This window comes from Stegostoma tigrinum, chromosome 23, assembly GCF_030684315.1.
Source record: "Stegostoma tigrinum isolate sSteTig4 chromosome 23, sSteTig4.hap1, whole genome shotgun sequence".
Taxonomy (NCBI): domain Eukaryota; kingdom Metazoa; phylum Chordata; class Chondrichthyes; order Orectolobiformes; family Stegostomatidae; genus Stegostoma; species Stegostoma tigrinum.
The window spans coordinates 11648113-11667146 of record NC_081376.1 but is presented as its reverse complement, the minus strand read 5'-3'; the positions used below and the strand labels follow the sequence as shown (position 1 = coordinate 11667146).

At 41.5% G+C, this 19034-nt stretch overlaps 1 protein-coding gene, 1 long non-coding RNA gene and 1 pseudogene across 5 annotated transcripts in view; 2 read left to right on the top strand and 1 right to left on the bottom strand.

Moving 5' to 3' along the window:
- The window catches only part of smurf1 (SMAD specific E3 ubiquitin protein ligase 1), a 124499-nt gene extending 115704 nt beyond the window's left edge, over window positions 1-8795 (bottom strand). For 3 of the 4 annotated variants that reach the window (XM_048552179.2, XM_048552180.2, XM_059653916.1), the window contains exon 1: window positions 8546-8795. In XM_048552179.2, coding sequence (XP_048408136.2) covers window positions 8546-8600 — 55 coding nt within the window. In that variant the 5' untranslated portion in view covers window positions 8601-8795. Of the gene's footprint in view, window positions 1-8081; window positions 8306-8545 lie in introns of those variants that run through there. The other variant, XM_048552181.2, reaches the window with a different exon arrangement.
- On the top strand, window positions 283-1054 carry LOC132210912 (probable ATP-dependent RNA helicase DDX4; annotated as a pseudogene).
- Window positions 8387-15928, top strand: LOC125462305 (uncharacterized). Its single transcript, XR_007249639.2, has 4 exons — window positions 8387-8964; window positions 10666-10775; window positions 13799-13922; window positions 14720-15928. It is a non-coding gene; the product is annotated as an uncharacterized LOC125462305 (long non-coding RNA).
- Window positions 15929-19034: the final 3106 nt, after the last annotated feature.

Below are 19034 nucleotides of genomic sequence, written 5' to 3'. Positions count from 1 at the left end.
GAACTCACTTTGTACTAGATATAATTATGATTGTGAATCACTGAGCCTTCAATGTCAGCTATGGAAGGTAAATATAATAACTTTCTCAGATAATACTGGCTGTTAGAATAACCTAAGCTTATGGTGTGAGACTTTGCAGGGAACTGAAAACATTAAGTCACCCACGTGCACTGTGTATCTCCTATGCCATGTTGCTATCAAAAGCAGTCAACAAAGAAAATAAAACTACTTCTAAAAGAAGTACTGAAACAAGAACCTGGCAAACTAGTCAACTTATCTAATATGGCACATAAACAATACGGCCAGACTTTGATGTTTGGCACCACATTTCCTGAAGAGACTCAAAGGATGGCTGAAGGCTTCATGAAAACTGGTTATTTGTTCTTTGCTGTTGGTCAAGTGGGAGGTGTCAGTGGTGATGTCCATCAATCCATACTGCAAGTTGACCAGTATTCCTAAAGGAACAAATTGATTGAAATCCTCACTTACATAGGTGTTGAAAGAACTATGGTTTTTGTCGATATCAAATGAAAGGCTGACTTTCTTGCTACATTCCTTTGTCAAGAAAAATTCCCAACGACGTGTATTCACGGAGATCGAGAGTAAAGAGAAAGAAAGATAGCACTTGGTGATTTCTGTGCAGGGAAGTGTCCTGTTCTGGTGGTTACAGCAACAACAGCTCAAGGGCTGGACATTGAGCACATACAGCATGTTATTAATTTTGATTTGTCTTTAACTATGGATGAATACATGTATTGCATTGGACGTACTAGCTTGTTGTGGGAATGTTGGCAAAGCAATATCGTTCTTTGATTCAAATATAGATTTACCAATAGCACATACTCTCCTAAGAGTTCTCTCTGATGTACAAGAGGTTCCTATATGGCTAGAAGAATTTGCTTATACTACTCATGGGACCAGTTACGATAATCCAATTGGAAAGATGTTTGCTTCCATTTATACACTTAAGGGTCTAGGTGTTAACAGAAACTTCAGTGGCTATGAAACAAGTACACCAGCGAATGGAGGAAACAGTGAAAATACATGGGATTAACTTCAAGATATTAATTTGCTCAGAACTCTAAATTAACGTCCTCCAAAGGGTTACTAGTTTTAGTAATTTGAAGGAAGCTTTCATTGTTGACTTGTTTTGAAGGGAACATTTTTTCCAAAGATGTGTTTACATTCAATTCTGCACATCTTTTGTTTAATATTTAAGTTGTATCAGTGGTCAGATACTGCAATTTTATTTGTTATCTGTATGACTTGGGGTAATAAAGTGCAAGTTAGGTTTAATATTGTCTAGTGATCTGCAAAGCCCATTATGTCTTGCTATTTTGAATTGTCTTTAGTTTGAAAGGGAAGACATCAATGTTCATACATTGTTTACACAGATATTGCCAATTGCGTATATTTGATTAACAACTTACATTAAGTGCAATTTATTTAATGCAAACAAAAATCGGGGTGGCACGGTGGCTCAGTGATTAGCACTGCTGCCTCACAGTGCCAGAGACCTGGGTTTGATTCCACCCTCCGGTGACTATCTGTGTGGAGTCTGCATATTCTCCCAGTGCCTGCGTGGGTTTCCTCCGGGTGCTCCGGTTTCCTCCCACAGTCCAAAGCTGTGCAGGCTAGGTGGAATCGCCATGCTAAATTGCCTGTAGTGTTCGGGGTTGGGTGGGTTGTAGGGAGCTGGGCCTGGCTGGGATGCTTTGTGAGTAAGAGGACTTCTTGGGCCAAAGGGCCTGCTTCCACACTGTAGGGAATCTACGATTCTATGAAAAGCTGACTGAAGATGTGCGTAACTATTTGAATAGTTTTTTTCAAAAAATGAGATAATGAACCTGAATTTTGCTTGATTAACCTGAATAGCTTGTGATAACAAATATTATAAATGCATATATTTATGGTTCAATTAATAGCATTCTCAGTTCTTAGCCTGAGGGTTTGAATTGTGCTCCAGGACTTAACCACAACAATTTAGGCTGAAATTCCAACACTAAGGAAGTGAAGCACTGTCAGAGGTGCTGTCTGTGAAACTTCCGTCCAGCAGCTCGTGAAGGAAAAAAAAGTCTTTATTCAGTATTACACTTATTCACAAAGTGAGACATCACAAATGCATAACTCTTAATTCTGCAACCAACTTCGAGCAGTAAATCAAGCGGAGGCTTGGGGACCGCTTTGCAGAACACCTCCGCTCGGTTCGCAATAAACAACTGCACCCCCCAGTCGCAAACCATTTCCACTCCCCCTCCCATTCTCTAGATGACATGTCCATCATGGGCCTCCTGCACTGCCACAATGATGCCACCTGAAGGTTGCAGGAACAGCAACTCATATTCCGCTTGGGAACCCTGCAGCCCAGTGGTATCAATGTGGACTTCACCAGCTTCAAAATCTCCCCTTCCCCCACCGCATCCCAAAACCAGCCCAGTTCGTCCCCTCCCCCCACTGCACCACACAACCAGCCCAGCTCTTCCCCTCCACCCATTGCATCCCAAAACCAGTCCAACCTGTCTCTGCCTCCCTAACCTGTTCTTCCTCTCACCCATCCCTTCCTCCCACCCCAAGCCGCACCTCCAGCTCCTACCTACCAACCTCATCCCACCTCCTTGACCTGTCCGTCTTCCCTGGACTGACCTATCCCCTCCCTACCTCCCCACCTATACTCTCCTCTCCACCTATCTTCTTTTCTCTCCATCTTCGGTCCGCCCCCCCCCCCTCCCTATTTATTCCAGAACCCTCACCCCATCCCCCTCTCTGATGAAGGGTCTAGGCCCGAAACGTCAGCTTTTGTGCTCCTGAGATGCTGCTGGGCCTGCTGTGTTCATCCAGCCTCACATTTTATTATTGAGCAGTAATAAACGTCTCTTTATGCTATCTTAAGAATGGCAGATGAGCCTGGAACCAGTCTCTTCCAGTTCAGGGGCAGAGGCGCTACTCCTGCACCACTCTCCCACACTATCTCTGCATGAGCAATTATACCATGAGTATTCCCCCATCTATATGAACTTTTGTGCCCCCCCCAGAGGAACTTAAAGCCTTTCTTTCAAAAAAGGATAGCATAGTTATGTCCAATGCCTTTGCCAATATTAATCCTTCAATCAACATTACACAACTGAATTATCTGGTTATCATTTTGCTATGTGGTCCCCTTATCATCACCTTCCGTCGTAACAGTCTCTATATTCAAAGGAATACCATTTCCACAATTTTCATTACCTCCAGCATGATCACGCCAAACATATCTTCTGCTCCCTTCCCTTGTCAGCATTCCAAAGGGACTCTTCCCTCCAAGGCATCCCTTTATCATCAATAACTCATCCCGCTCTCACGGCACCTTCTCTGTAATTGCAGGGGATGTATCATTTGCCACTTTACCTCCTCACTGTCAAGCCCCCAAAGGCTCCTTCCAGATGAAGCAGTGATTTAACTATATTTCTTTCAATTTTGTCTACTGTTACTCACAAGACAGTCTCCTAGAATGGGTGACCACTTCACAGAACCCACTCAGTCTGCGAATGTGACTTCGGCCCTTCTGGTCACTTACCATCTCAATCTTTCTTTCATCCTCACTTATCTGTCCTGGGTATGGGACAGTATTCCAGTAAAGTCCAATCCAAGTTGGAGGAACAGACCGTCATTTTCTATTTTGACATTTTAAAACCTTCTAGATTCAGCAATGAGTTCAATAACTTTAGACCATGCAGTCTGTCCTCCATATTGATTCCTTCACCTTCTTCAACACACTCCACCCTCCCACTTGCTCTTCCCTATCATTTCTTTAAGATATGTACTTTCACTTTTCCACTTTCTCTTCAGTTCTGAAGGAGTCGTATTGAATTTGAATATTAAACTTAATTGTTTCTGTCTCCACAGTTGCCATCTTCCTCCAGCACTTTTTTTATATAAATGCAACTTCTTTTTTGTCTTAGTGGATAATTAACCAGTAAGACTCCCAGAATTTCTGAAGAATTTCATGAAAGCTCACCTTCAAGCAACTTTTACTCTCTACCGTGGTTTCAAGGGAAAAATGCCTAACCAAAATCTTATAAAGCTGCAACATGACATTCTACTCTTGTACTCAATTCCCCAACCAGTAAAGGCAATAACACCATAGGCCTTCTTTGCCACCCTATCTATTTGCGTGGACTTGAACCCAAGATCCTTTTGTAAATCAATGCTATTCAGGGGTCTATCACAAACTGAATACTTTTCCTTAATATTTTGATCTCCCAAACTGCAGCACCTCACAATTACCCAGATTAAACGTCATCAGCCATTTCTCCGCCCATATCTGCAACTGACCTTTATCCCACTGTATCCTATGACAACCTTCTACACTATCCACAACTCCAATAATGTTTGTATCATCTGCAAACTTACTAAACCACCCATATACATTTTCATCTAAGTCATTTATCTATATCACAAACAACAGAAGTCCCAGTACGGATTCCTGCAGAACACTACTAGTCACAGACCTCCACCCTGAAAAACACCCCTCTACCAATTCACATTGTCTTCTATGGGCAAGCCAATTCTGAATCCACATGGTCAAGTTTCCGCGGAGCCCATGCATCCTAATCTTCTGACTAAGTCTACCCTGAAGGATCTTGTTGAAAGCCTTCCTAAATCCATATAAACAACATCCACTGCACTACCCTCATCGATCACCTTCATCACCTCCTTGAAAAATCCAATCAGGTTAGTAGGACGGGACCTGCCTTGCACAAAGCCATGCTGACTATCCCTAATTTCCAAATGTTTGTAAATCATACTGCTAAAAATTCTCTCCAATAACTTCCCAACCACAGAATCATTGGTCTGTAGTTTCCTGGATTATTCCTATTTCGCTTCCTGAACTGAGGACCAACATTAGCTATTGACAAGTCCACCGGGCCTCTCCAGTGGCTAGCAAGGATAAAAAGGCCTTGGTCAAGGCCCCAGCAATCTCCTCTTGCCTCTCTCAATACCCTGGGGTAGATAACATCGGACCCTGGGGACTTATCCACCTTAATACCATTCAAGACATCCAACACGACTTCTTTCTTGATCTCAAAATGCCCTAGCATTCTCCACACAAATCTCACTATCCTCTATATTCTTTTCCCGGATGGATACTGATGCAATGTACTCATTTAGGATCTCACCCACATTCTCTACCTCCAAGCATAAGTTTCCGCCTTTATCTATGAGTGGTTCTACCTTCTCCCTATTTGTTCTCTTGTTTTTAAATCTATCTATAAAATGCCTTGGGATTCTCTTTAACCCTACTTGCCAAGGTCATTTCATGACCCCTTCTTGCTCTCCGAATTCCCTGCTTGAGTATTTTCCTGCCTTTTTTTTATACTCCTCAAGGGAGTCTGATTTTAGCTTCCTACATCTTACATATGCTTCTTTTTCTCTTTTGACAAAATTCACAACCTCCCTCATTATCGAACGGTCCTTTATCCTGTCATCCTTATCTTTCTGCCTTACTGGAACATGCTGGTCCTAAACTCTTATTGGAAACAATTCCCACATGTCAAATGTGGACTTGCCTGACAGCAGCTCCTTCCAGTTAACAACCTTTAGCACCTGCCTAATACTGACATAATTTGCCCTCCCCCAGTTTAGTACCTTCCCATAGGGTCCTAACTTATCCTTTTTCACATCCACCTTAAAACTTTCACTGTTACCAAAATGCTCTCCCACTGAAAGGTCAGTCGCCTGGCCAGGCTCATTAGCCAATACAAGGTCCAGTATGGCCTCTCTTTTAGTTGGATTATCCACATACTGTTTCAAGAAACTCTCTTGGATGCGCTTAACAAATTCCACCCTATCTAAGCCACTTGCTCTACGAAAAGTCACCCACTAGGGCAACTCTGTTTTTATTGCACCTTTCCATAATCTGCCTACATATTTGTTCCTCAATCTTTTGGTGGCTGTTGGAGGCCTAAGGTGTAATGCAAGCAGGGTGACTCCATACATCTTATTTTTGAGCTCTACCCATATTGCCTTAGTGGATGAGCCCTCCTGCATGTCCTCTCTGAGCAGAGATGCAATATTCTCCCTGATTAGTAATGCAGCTCCTTCCATCTCTTTTACATCCCTCTCCACCTTGAGTAAAACAACGAAACCCTGCAATGTTGAGTAGCCAGTCCTGTCCCCCTCTCAACCAAATCTCTGTAATGGCCGCAACGTCATAGTCCCATGAACTGATCCAAGCTCGAAGCTAACCTGCCTTACCTTTAATAGTCTTTGCATTGAAATAAACAAACACACGTCTGCTCATTAGTGCCATCCTGTTCATTTACATGTCTCTGCCTGCCCTTTCTTTCTGATTTACTGATCCCAACATCTATCTTCCCCTCAATCCCTCCACTTTCTGGCCTGCAGCTCTGGTTCAAAGTCCCCTTGACGTTCGAGTTTAAATCGTCCCAAGTGGCACTAGTGAACCTCCCTGTGAGGATGGTGGTTTCTCTCCAATTTAGATGCAACCTGTCCCTCTTGTACAGGTCACCCTTGCCTCAGGAGAGGTCGCAACAATCCAAGAACCTGAAACTCTGCCCCTGCATCAGCTCCTTAGCCACACATTCACCTGACCTACCTTTCTATTTCTTGCTTCACTAGCACGTGGCACTGGTAGTAACTCAGTGATTATTACACCTCAAGGTCCTGCTTTTCAGCCTCTTTCCTAACTCCCTGTACCCATTCCCAGGACCTCATCCTTCTTTATACCTACGTTGTTGGTAGCAAAGGACACCACGATCTCTGGCTGCTCATCCTCCCCCTTAAGAATTTCATGCCACCACTATGAGGTTTATAATTATAAATTTATTGTTTATAACATTAATACATATTTATGATTATTTAATGCATTTCCCAGCCCTACCAAGATGAGCAAGAACTGCAACACACGATTATGCTGTCAACTCCAAGTCAAACGCCTGAATATATAAACTGAGTATATATATGTTGGCTTCATTCCACTGGCAGGAAATCTTGGAATTCCCTCCCCATCACTATTGAAGGTGCACCACCAGGGATAGGTTGACTCAAGCAGAAATAACCAATTAGGGCTGGGTTACGTTCAAGAACAAATTGAAAAAAATTAACAAGAAATGAAATATAATGGTTAATAAGTACAACAAAAATTGTTTTACTTCATGCAAAAGAAGGGAACTTGAAAAAAATGCAAAATACTAAAATAAAACAAATAATGAGGAAAGGGGGAGCAAAATTTTGGAAAATATATCAAAAATTTACAGATACTGCATTTGAAGTACCCGTTGATCAACCACTACAAACCCTGGAGGTTTGGAAAATATATGATATACAATTTGATTTGAAATACTTAGTTTGGCCTCAAACTAAACTCAGTTATGTTCTTAGTGAATGCAAAATATTAAAAGATTTAGACATTGAGACATTTTGCCAATCTGAACTGGTAAGAAATTCAACTTAACGGAATCAGAACGAATGAAAAGTAAAGTTGAGTAAAATATCTTCACGCATAGGAACAATTATTTATCTCCTGCCATGGTGACCTGATTTTTGTCCAAAGCAATAACCACAGATAAAATGTAATCAGTTTAAATTATTAATATTAAAAACCTTCAGAGACCATGTGAAGTCCCACGTTATGTATTCATCCCTGACATTTAAATACAAGGCTAACAAAACTACTTAAGTCGATGTTAGGAAAGCGCTGACAAAACTGTAGTTATGATGCTTTCTTAGGCAACTAGTTGAAAACATGACGATTTGTTTGAAAAATGTTGGGAAAACAAGATACAAACATGGAGGCACCACTCACACCTCCAACAATTCAGTGCATATTTAATCTGAATCAATGATCAACACTGACTGACATGTATCCTATTGGGCAAAATGAACACTGTGAACTTTAAAATTCAGCTGTTTAAATAAAAAAAACATTTTATATACATTTATACTTCACACATAAAGATTTATTTATAAAATTAGTCAATCTAAAACCAAATTAAACGCTCAGGTTTCCTTTTACCAGCCGTCCTTGTCTGTTATGTGGTAATACTGTACATACAGCATAAATACAAAATATTAGACTTTACTTTTAAATGCATCTGACAGTCTGTAGTACCAAGTTCACAACCGAAGGGTTCAATACTCAGTGTATGTTGAGTTCTCCAAATCTCGTTGCACACATCAGCGGCTGAAAACATTTCCACTGTTGTGTAACATTGAATCTGGGCTACACATTTCCCAACCACAGTACAGCTGGTTGGAGTGTTTCACTGCAATAATAAACCCTCAGTGAGATGGACATTTCCCCATCAATGGCTGACTGAGACAGGAAGTGGCCAGTGCGCACGCGCCGTTCGCCTCCCTTGTCTGGACCGACGGGGAACAGCCGCCGCCTCCAGACCGGCAACAAGCAACTACCACAAACAACCGCGGAGCTGCCTTCACAGACTCTCTGTCACATCTCCAGCCGGATCCTACGGTCTCCAACCTCCACTGACGTGTCGGCGACTAAAGAGACTTCAAAAACCTGCCCGAAGTGAACTTCTCTTACCTGTCAGCCGGATTTTAATGCTTGACCCGTTCCGTCGAGCTCCGGGATTCGACATTCCTTAGAAAAATTCCCCTTTTTTCACAGCGGGGTGGTCGTTTCCTGTACGCTGATGTTCAAAATATATAACAGATCGACGGATCTTTTGCCTTTCTTAACAAAAAAATTATTGATCTATGAACAGGGGTAAACACTACACGGACCCACAACGTTCGCACGAGACACAACTGACGGCAGCTACAGCGCGCGCTCCCGCGTGGCGCGCTGACGTCACGGCGCCGTGGCCGCGGGCGCGCCTCCGCGTTGAACGAGTAACCCGAATAAGATGCTCCTAAGATGCTGCTTGGCCTGCTGTGTTCATCCAGCTTCACACTTTGTTATCCTGGCTGCACCATCATGGTTTTAGTTTATTTAAAGAAGAGGTTTGCACAATTTTTTCGACTTTCGTCTTATCTAGATTCAATCAAACCTGCTGCAATATTTTCAATTATTTCACTGAGCCAGGCAATCCCTTTCCCATTTGCTGAGTTTCAGGTGACCAGGCCAACGCGGTCTGTGGCCAGTCAAGTCCAACACCGAGGTTTGGAGTAAAGCCTCGGATCAAGAGGTTGGATCCCTGGGTCGTTGTGGTCCTGGTTTGTCTTGAATCTGTTCAGCCCAGATCACTGCCTAGTTAGTTCAAAGGCTGCCCGTATTCTCTAGACTTTAGAAGAATTGGGGTGGAGGTGAAGAAGCCCCTATAAAATTTCTGAGATGGCTACGTAGGATAAATGCAGTCAGGAGGCTCTCAATGACTGAGAATAGGAGAAAGTTCTTCACTCAGAGTGGTGATCTTGTGGAATTCTCTGCCACAGAAAGTAGTGGAGGCCAGAATTTAATGTTTTCTGGAAAAGGTTCTTAGGGCTTGGGAGAAGGAGGGAACAGGGTACTGAGTTGAATGATCAGTCATAATCATTTTGACTAATCAGCCATAATCCTGTTGAATAGTAGACCTGGCTCAAAGAGCTGAATGGCCTACTCATGCTCCTGTTATCTATGTTTTTATTCCAGAGATGAAGTTTGTCACAGGAAACATGTTGGTGACTTCCAATCTTTACTATTTATTGATCCAAAAAAAGTCTGCTCGTATAAATGAATGGACGAAAGAAATTGTCATCAAAATTAAATGTCTCTTTTCCAGACTGCTGGAAAGATTTCCTGAGAGATATTGGGAACTGCAGATGCTGGAGAATCCAAGATAATAAAGTGTGAAGCTGGATGAACACAGCAGGCCAAGCAGCATCTTTTGTGCTCCTGAGATGCTGCTTGGCCTGCTGTGTTCATCCAGCTTCACACTTTATTATCTTGGAAAGATTTCCTAATGGCTCAGATCCTTAAAATTAAATTATATTTTCAGTGTCCGGTATGTTCCCACCACATCCTCATCACTATGCCCAGCGATTACAGACGTTAAAGTTTACGGTCAAGACCACAAAAGACAAGCCGAACCGCAAGCTTTCTACATCTGCTATTTCTGTGTTTGTTATTGTCTCCAGAAGTTTCAGCACATGACCTCTGTCTCCCAGGGTCCCACTCCTACCCTTTACTAGGTCAACCAAATGCACAAAAGACTTAGGTTTATATTGTGCTTTCCATAACTGCAGAACATTCCAAAATTAGTTAATTATAATATTTGCCAAAACATACAATGCATCAGAATTTTAAAAAAACTACTTGGATTATAGAATCCCTACAGTGTGGAAACAGGCCTTTCAGCCCAACAAGTCTACACCGTCCCTCTGAACATCCTATGCAGACCCACCCCCCCCTCATCTACACATCCCTGAACACTGTGGGTAATTTAGCATGGCCAATCCACCTAGCCTGCACATCATTGGTCAAATATTTGCTAATCAACAGACTATAAGACATTCACTTTCCAAAAGACAGTGGATCTTAAAGTTTCATATTTGCTGAACCATAAGTGCACTTACTCATTATCATCACGTTGGAAATTCACTTAAATAAACAGAGCACTACAAAGGTCCAACAGCGTTATGGTGATGATCAGATAGACTGTTTTTGGATATTGCTCGAGCAATAAATGTTGGTTATTTCTTCTTATCTCTTCTTTGAAATAATAGCCCAAGAAATTGTACTGCCATCTGAAAGAAACAAAGTGGCGCTCAGTTTAAATGTTATATATCTGCAAGACTTCAGACAGTGCAGCTTTCTGTCAGTACTGCTGTAGAAGGTCAGTGCTTGTTTTGTGTTTAAGAAAATTTGTGGTTTAAGTTGGGAAGGTTCCCTAAGTCTTTGTATTGTCAATCTGAATTGAAGCTATCTGGCCTTGGGAGTGGACTGGAAACCTATGGATTGAAGGGAGCTCTCAGGAGAGTCCTTACAGAATCAGGCAAACAGAACCTCCACCTCTGTGGAATTCCCTTAAGCCTTGTGTAGAATTCCCCTTGTGCCAACTATCAACCTGAAACAAAAACAAATTTGTTTTAGCTGATTTCACCACGCCGCCACCACCAAACATTTTGATCTGTTCGAAACAAAACACTTGGCAATGCTGATCCTTTTGATGCTGTGCTGCATTTCAAAGTTGCCTGCTAAATTTTGGTATTTCTCAGTTTGAAGTGGTACTTAGGAAGAGTGATTTGTATGCACAATACCAAAAAGGTAAAACTAACCAGGACCAGTTCACATATGTCAGACTTGGAAAATGATGCAATGTTAAATATTCAGGAATATTTTAAATTTAGTGTTCACTGGAATCACTGATCAAGATAAGTTTATTTTTAAAAAAACCGTAGATCTATCAAATTGGCAAGGTTGATAATTTGTAAAATTGCAAATTTCAGAGATTGAACACACGGTACGTTGATTAGAAACTGACCCGAAAGGAAGCCACAGTTGATTTATCATCGTACAGACCAAGCTCCCCAGCAGATATTTAAATAGCGGTAGAAGAGGTAGTTAGATATGAGGAGAGATATGCAAATTAGATTCTGGGATTTGTCATCTTCCCACCTGCATAGGTCACAAAGCCTGGGAGAAGATACAGGGGAGATTTATCATCAACAAGATGAGAGAACCAGGGATATAAGACTCCAGAAACCAATCTGGAGCAACCATATAAACGGTGGCCACCAGAGCAGGTCAGAGGCTATGAAGCCTGCAGCAAACAACTCATCTCCCCACTCCCGGAAGCCTGTTCACCATCTATAAAGGCACAAGTCAGGAGTGTGATGGAATGCTCCTCCACTTGCCTGAATAGGTGCAGCTCCAACAACATTCAAGAAGCTGGACTTCTTGAGTGTTGTGTCTTTTAGTGTAGATGCACAAAGAACTGCGGATGCTGGTAATCTGAAACAATAAATCAAGTGTCTTGGTAAAACAAAGCAAGTCTGGCAGCGTCTGTAGTTAGAAAACAGTTAACGTTGAGTGCAGTGACCATTGATCAGAATGGTTCTGATGAAGGGTCACTGGACCTGAAACATTAACTGTTTTCTCACTACAGACGCTGCCAGACCTGTGTTTCTCCAGTTCTCCCTGATTTTCTATCTATAAGATGCACTGCAAAAAATTCAGCAAGGCTGTTTAGCACCTTCCAAAATCATGATCACTATCAATCATCGAGAAGAACAATGGGCAGCCAGTACATGGGAATGCTACCACCTGCAAGTTCCCCTCCAAACAACTATGATCATTTTAAATGCCAGAGCAGGGTTAAGGAGCTGAAAAGCCATTTCTTGCTCCTAGTTTCTTATGTTATGTTTGAAACCGCTCCATATCTTAACGTGGAAACAGCTCACTATTCCTTCACTTTTATTGGATTAAAATCCTGGAACTCACCCCCATTACGTTATTAGGGAGCATCTCCACTGAAATGGATTCCAGTCGTTCAAGAAGTCATCACTCTACCACCTTCTTGAGGGCAACTAGGGACAGGCGGTAAATAATGGCTCAGCCAACAACACCGACATCCTATAAATGAGAAGTACTTATGTGGAGAGACGGGAGAAGCTGGCATAGTATTCAATAAGTCAGCGAAGTTAAAAGGAAGATTTAGTAGAAATGGTCAAAAATCATGAAAGGTTTTGACAGCAAATAAGGAGAAATTTGTTATGCAGAAAGATCAGTAATAAGAGTAAAAACAGATTTAAGGAAATTGGTAATGGAACCGGAAGAAACACAACAGAAAAAAAAAGTTATGATGATCTGTACTGAATTTTCTGAAAGGTTGATGGAAAAGGATTCAAATATTAATTTCCAAAATGAAGGGAATTCAAATGTGAAAAAGAAAACATTGCAGAGCTATAGCATTGGGGAGGAAGAGAAGGAAATCTGAGGAATGCTCTTCCCAGCTGCTGTTCAGTGACCTCTGCTGGACAAATGTGTAGCCACAACTAATAATAAACACAGTCTGTGTATATAATGTATTTATGATTTGGAGCGTCCTAATTTTAATTTGTGTTTTCAGCAAAACAATTTCTCTAAGCACAATGAATTTCCAATAAGCTTTGTGTGACACCAATGACATAGCAGATCGCAAGCCTAACAGTTGCCTTTTCATTTTAGGTGTAATCCACTGGAGATGCCTTACATTTTCTGCCCACTGCAGTAAATATCAGGTTTACAGATTTAATTGCACAGCAGTAGAAAGTATAATTAAAATACAAGTGGAAATATTTACAAGACAAATAATGAACCTGCCCATGAGATATTAAACATTATTTTTTAGATCACATTTCTTGCAGATTTCAGGCATTTAGCATGAAATCTTTCATAGGTTCTTTGTGGATACAGGAGTAGCTAAGTTTCTGTCAGAGATTGAAACTGAATGCAGTTTGACACAAAACTGACGGCAATTAACAGTGGCTGCATTTTTTTTTTACCCAAAATAAACTTTCCATAACTGATGTTATCTCCTTTCCAAGATGATCACCCTGGATGGTTCAGATTATTTTCATGAGTTTGTCTGTCTATCTCCCTTAGGTTGCAACCTGGCACATATAAACACATTTTCAATCATGAAAATGTAACACAGGTTAATAAGACCATTACATAAACAAATTAGCATTGGAGAGAGATTGAACTGATAAGCAGAAAATTTAGAATAGAATAGCAATTTATTCTCACTTGTAGTCCTGAAAATATACTGAGATGTGTGTAAGTTGTCACAATGCAGGACCAATTTAATTACAAAAATTAGATTAAAATCTTGAGAGAAAATGTGAGGGCAAAGTTCATCTTTTGTTCCCTCCACAGCTCCCGAGTGTCTAAGAGACAAAACAAAACTGCAATGCTGGAATCCCAGGTAGACAAACAGGAGGCTGGAAGAACACAAACAGGCCAGACAGCATCTGGAGGAAAGGAGCGGTCAACATTTCAGGTATTACCCTACTTCAGGACTGGATGTGGGGGTAGGGGGAGCTGCAAATAGAGTGGGGAGGAGTGGAAGCAGAATGGTGGTGATAGGTAGACACTGGTGGTAGGTACAACCTGGTTGGTCTAAGGGGTGTATGAATCCAGTTGGTGGCTGGAAGAGAGGGTCAGAAGGTGGAATTGAAGGGAGGACATGGGGCTGGAAGGGAAGCCAGGGGATGGGTGGCAAGGTTATTCAAAATTGGAGAACTCAGTGTGGAGTCCTCTGGGCTGTAGGGTGTCCAGGCAGAAGATAAATGGCGCTGTTCCTCAAATTTGCATTCTTAGTCACTGCAACACTGGAGAAAGCTGAAGAGAGATGTGTCGGAGGGGGAGTGGGATAGGGAGTCGAAATGGGTGGTGACCCCATGATGCAGAACATCTTTCACTCCCCACTCTTCTCTGCCTTCCGCAAGAACCATTCCCTTTGTCATGCCTTAGTTCACACCACATTCTCCACCAACCACTCCAACCCCAGTACTTTCCCCCGTAACCGTAAAAGATGTAACACCCGCGCGCCACACTCACACGCACACGCACACTCCATTCAGGGCCTTAAACAGCCCTTCCAAATGACAACTGCATCTCCTCCAACCTAGCTTAGCTTGTCCCAGTCAATTTGGTGTTGTCTCAAATTGGTGCTTCTCATTATCCATGTGGATTGAGATGAGTGTGTTTTGGTCGTGTCTTTTTGTAGCCAGTTGGTGTTCATGTTCTCTTGTTGTTAGTTTCCTTCCTGTTTGTCTGATGTAATGTTTCTCCCAGTCTCTGCAGGGGATCTGGTAGATGACATTGGTCCTGGCCATGCCAGAGAGTGGGCCTTTCGTTCGGGTGAGCAGTTGTTGTAGGGTTGACGTGAGCTTGTGTGCCACTGTGATGCCCAGTGGTCATGGGAGTTTTGTGGTTAGCTTTGATGTGTTCCTGATGCTAAGCAGAAACAGGCACAGGAATTCCTAGAAGCCTGGTACTCCTCAAAAGAAAGCCATTAATAAACACACAGAACTCGACCCCATATACACTCCACTACAAAAGGAAAACCAGAAGAAGTGAGGCAATCCAGCCCAACAGACTCCAGAGTTTAAAAACCAGATGGGAAAACACACCGACACTTCAGAGGCTGCACTAATGATGTTACCCAGCAGAGAAATGAAACTAATGAAACGTCTAAGGAACAACAAACCAGCCCGGCGAGGCAACCAGCCTCAACAGCCATAACGCGAGCTACAAATCGACTCTAAAACCTTTGAAACAGTGTTTAATGGATGATAATGTTAGAAACAATGAAAATTAGTCTGATGCCGCTCCTCCTGCTCAATTCCCATTTGCTACTTTACAATTCAAATTTCAACAGATTTTTTTTTCTTGGCACAAACTGAAACAAATACATACTGCTCCCCTCACCCCCACCTCGTATAGTCTAATTGTACAGTAGAACAGTGTTTAATCTTTAAACCAAATGACATTGGAACACTTCAATATGCTACAATTCCAAAGCAAAGCAATGCTAAACAAAGCAAAGAATCAATCCCTCGATTCTATTTAAGTGTTGTGCTGGCAACATTGGAACGTGTCCTGCATGGAATCCTGAACTCCATTTATCTGCGTCCTCTGCACATCTCTTACTAGATAATTTTTGAATAAGGCCATCAATCTCAATTTAATTGGCCCTAAACTACAGTTTTCTAGGAGAAAAGTTACAGTCATAACCGCATCAATGCAGTGATTTATTATAACAACATTTCTGGTCAGGGCCTACTAGAATGAATCACAGGACAGTGATGGTTAAACAAATGACATCAGTGGACAATGATGGATCTGGTAAGGACGACAGGAAAGGGGTTGCAAGTTTAATCCTCCACAAAACATGCAAGAGGAGGATGGGACATCTGCAGCTGCAAGAAGTGCTAAATGTAATATTCCCTTTGCCTTAGGAAATGCTAATATTAACTGAAAGAACTGCGGATGGTGTAAATCAGGAACAAGAACAGAAGTTACTGGAAAAACTCAGCAGGCCTGGCAGAAAATCTGTGAAGAAAAAAGTTCAGTTAACATCTCAGGTCTGGTGACCCTTACTCAGACCCAAAATGTTAACTGGTTTTTTTTCTTGACAGATGCTGCCAGACCTGCTGAGCTTTTCCAACAATTTCTGTTCTTGTTCCAGAATACTGTTATTGTCAGACTTATTTTGCATTCTTGAGATTCTTTTAAATGATTAAAAGAGATACAAACCAAATCATTTTGTAATGCTTTACATGCTACCAGAAGGCAACATTCCATTTAAATCATCTCAATGTCATATTTAAAAATCACAAGAATACATAAATGCTTAAACTGCACGGTTGTGTTTTTGTTAAATGAATATTATATATTGTACTTCAGTCTGGTTTATATTATTCAGCTCCCATGAATTCAAGTTCTAAATGGTACTTCGCTAGCCAAACATGCTGCAAGGTTCACCAATTGTTTAAAAATCACTTCCCTGTACACTTCAAATGAAGCCAATTCTTGCCCTTGATAACAATATAAATTTAAAGTTTTCCAGAACCAGCTAGAAAAGTTGAAGTTGCTATACAATTTGAAAGATGTCTCTCAAGGCAAGTGATAACAGCAATGTTGGTCTGATACATATAAATATACATAGTATTTAACTGTGGGATTGAAATTTTTATTTCAATATTTACACATGACATCATACGTCTTTTGCCTAGTTCTGGATTCAGTCTGAAAATGCACTTCAAGACCCTATTTCTACAATTCCTATTTCTTGGATTATGATTTTGCTTATGCTTCAAATCATTCCTTTTTGATTCAATTTCCTCACATCTAGTGTGCCTCAAGACAATTCCTATTTCAAAAGGCACTGATGGAATGCAAGTTATTTTGTTCTTTAATAGCTTTTCCTCAAATGCTCACAGAACATGGTTTAAAATACTTGAAATTCCTGCAACAAGCTTCTGCCCAATACATCCTCTTCTGAAATGAAACTGTTAAGAGACCATTACCAGATTGCAAAAATCTTTGCGATTGGCAGCCTTTCCACAATGAGAGCTATGTAACTAGAGTCCATGGATGGAATGTTGGCTTCCGTGATGGTCTGGACTACGCACACCACCTTCTGTAATTTGTGTTTTGGGCACAGCAGTTGCCATTACCAGGCTGTTACGTGCCCAGACCAGTATAGTTTCAATGGTACGTCTATAAAAGGTGGTCCTTCACGGACATGCTAAAATTTCCTGAGCCACCTGAGGAAGAGGAGGCATTGTTGAGCCTTCTTGACTGTCACATCTACATAGGAAGTCCAGGACAGGTTGTTAGTTATCATCACTCCAAAGAACTTGACACACTCCACCCCAGTTCCACTGATGCAAATTCTTTCTGAAAAGGAATGATCTGTTCTTCGGTTTTGCCAACTTTGAGAAGGGGGCTTGGTGAGAATAACCTCTAATCTCCCTTCTGTACTTTGACTGGTCATCATTAGATATCCATACCAATAATGTGTCAGTGAACATGTAGATGGCTTTCATTTTGACATTGGATGTAAGTAGGGGGATGCTAGGGTGAGCTGAGGACACATCCTTTGGGCGACTCCAGCATTGTGTTATTGTGGAGGATGTGCAGTTACCTTTCCTCACAGATTATGGCCTGTGGGTCAGAAAGCTGAGGTTCCAGTTGTATAGGGCAGAGCCAAGACTAAAGTCAAAGTTCTGAGATCAGCTTGGAGGGGATAAAAGGAGGTGTTGTAGATGGAGCTGTGGTCAATGAGCAGGAGTCTTGTGTCAGTGTCTTTTTTGTCCGGATGGTCCAGGAATGAGTGCAGGGTTAGGGATATGGTATCTGCTGTGGACCTGTTACATCAGCAGGAAAATTGTAGGGGTTTGAGGCAGGCTGAGAGACACTGGAGTTTATGGAGTCCGTGACCAGCCTTCCAAAGCACTGATGGAAATCAGAGCCACCGGATGGTTAATAAAAAAGGGTGAGGATTTGTTGCCCAATCTCCACTGTCCTTGCAACCGAGTTGCCTACTCAACTAATTGAGGGGACACTAGACTCAACTACACAGGGTCAGGAACTATATTTTGTTTAGTCCAGGTTAGGATCACAAATTCTGTTTTCTAACAGGGATGATTTTCATTAAAAAAGTGAAATTGGCTCACTAAACTACAGTCATGCTCACCAATAGAGACCAGCTTTCAATTTCAGATTAACAGAAGTAAATTTAATAAATTCCACCAGCTGTTATTGGCATACCAGGTTTAAATCCCATTACAAGAGGCTCTGAATTACTAGTCTTCCCAAAAAAAGATTTAAAACAGGAAAATAGCAGCAAGGAAAAATAGGTATAAAGGACATGACAAAAACAAAATGCCAAAACATTCTGATAAACTGATGTTTCTTATCCTAAGATGGCAGTAACAGGCTGTCTTCTTGTCCCACTTTGGCTCAAGAAAATGCTCTACCAGTTAGCTCAGGAGGTCCAGGATTTTTTCACACCTGGTGGTGGGACAACAGCTGCTCCATTATCCCAATACACCCCTCCCCAAAAAAAAAAACAGATGGTGGGCGAGTCCTCCCCCATTGTAGCACTTATCCTCTTAAGAGGATATAGAAGTAATGCAATATAACTGATTTTGAACTTAAGCCCTTCTGCACAAAGATGCAACTTGAGTGTTAGTGAAGAATATTCAAGCTTAAATCTTCCTTCATTACGAGAATGCGTAAGGATTGATTTCAACATCTTAAAATCAATGACCAAAAAACTGTCGAGTATAGGGTTGGAGCGAGAGCGAGAGCCAAGATTCTTCACGAACAGTTTGCGATCTCACAAACTGAGACTGTACATCATATTTTAAGACTTTTGCATCAAGCTTCATGGTGGGGGGGTAGAGAACGTTTATAGCTGCGTCCACACTTTGAGCCGGGGGCGGGGGGAAACACTACTACCTAGATATATGCTGCAGTCAATTCAAGTGATAAGCTCTTATTTCTACAAAAAGCTGACTCAAGCAAGCACAATAGCAATTACTGTAACTAGCACTCAAACAAATTTGAAAAAGGAAATGGACAGTTGATCAGAGATAAA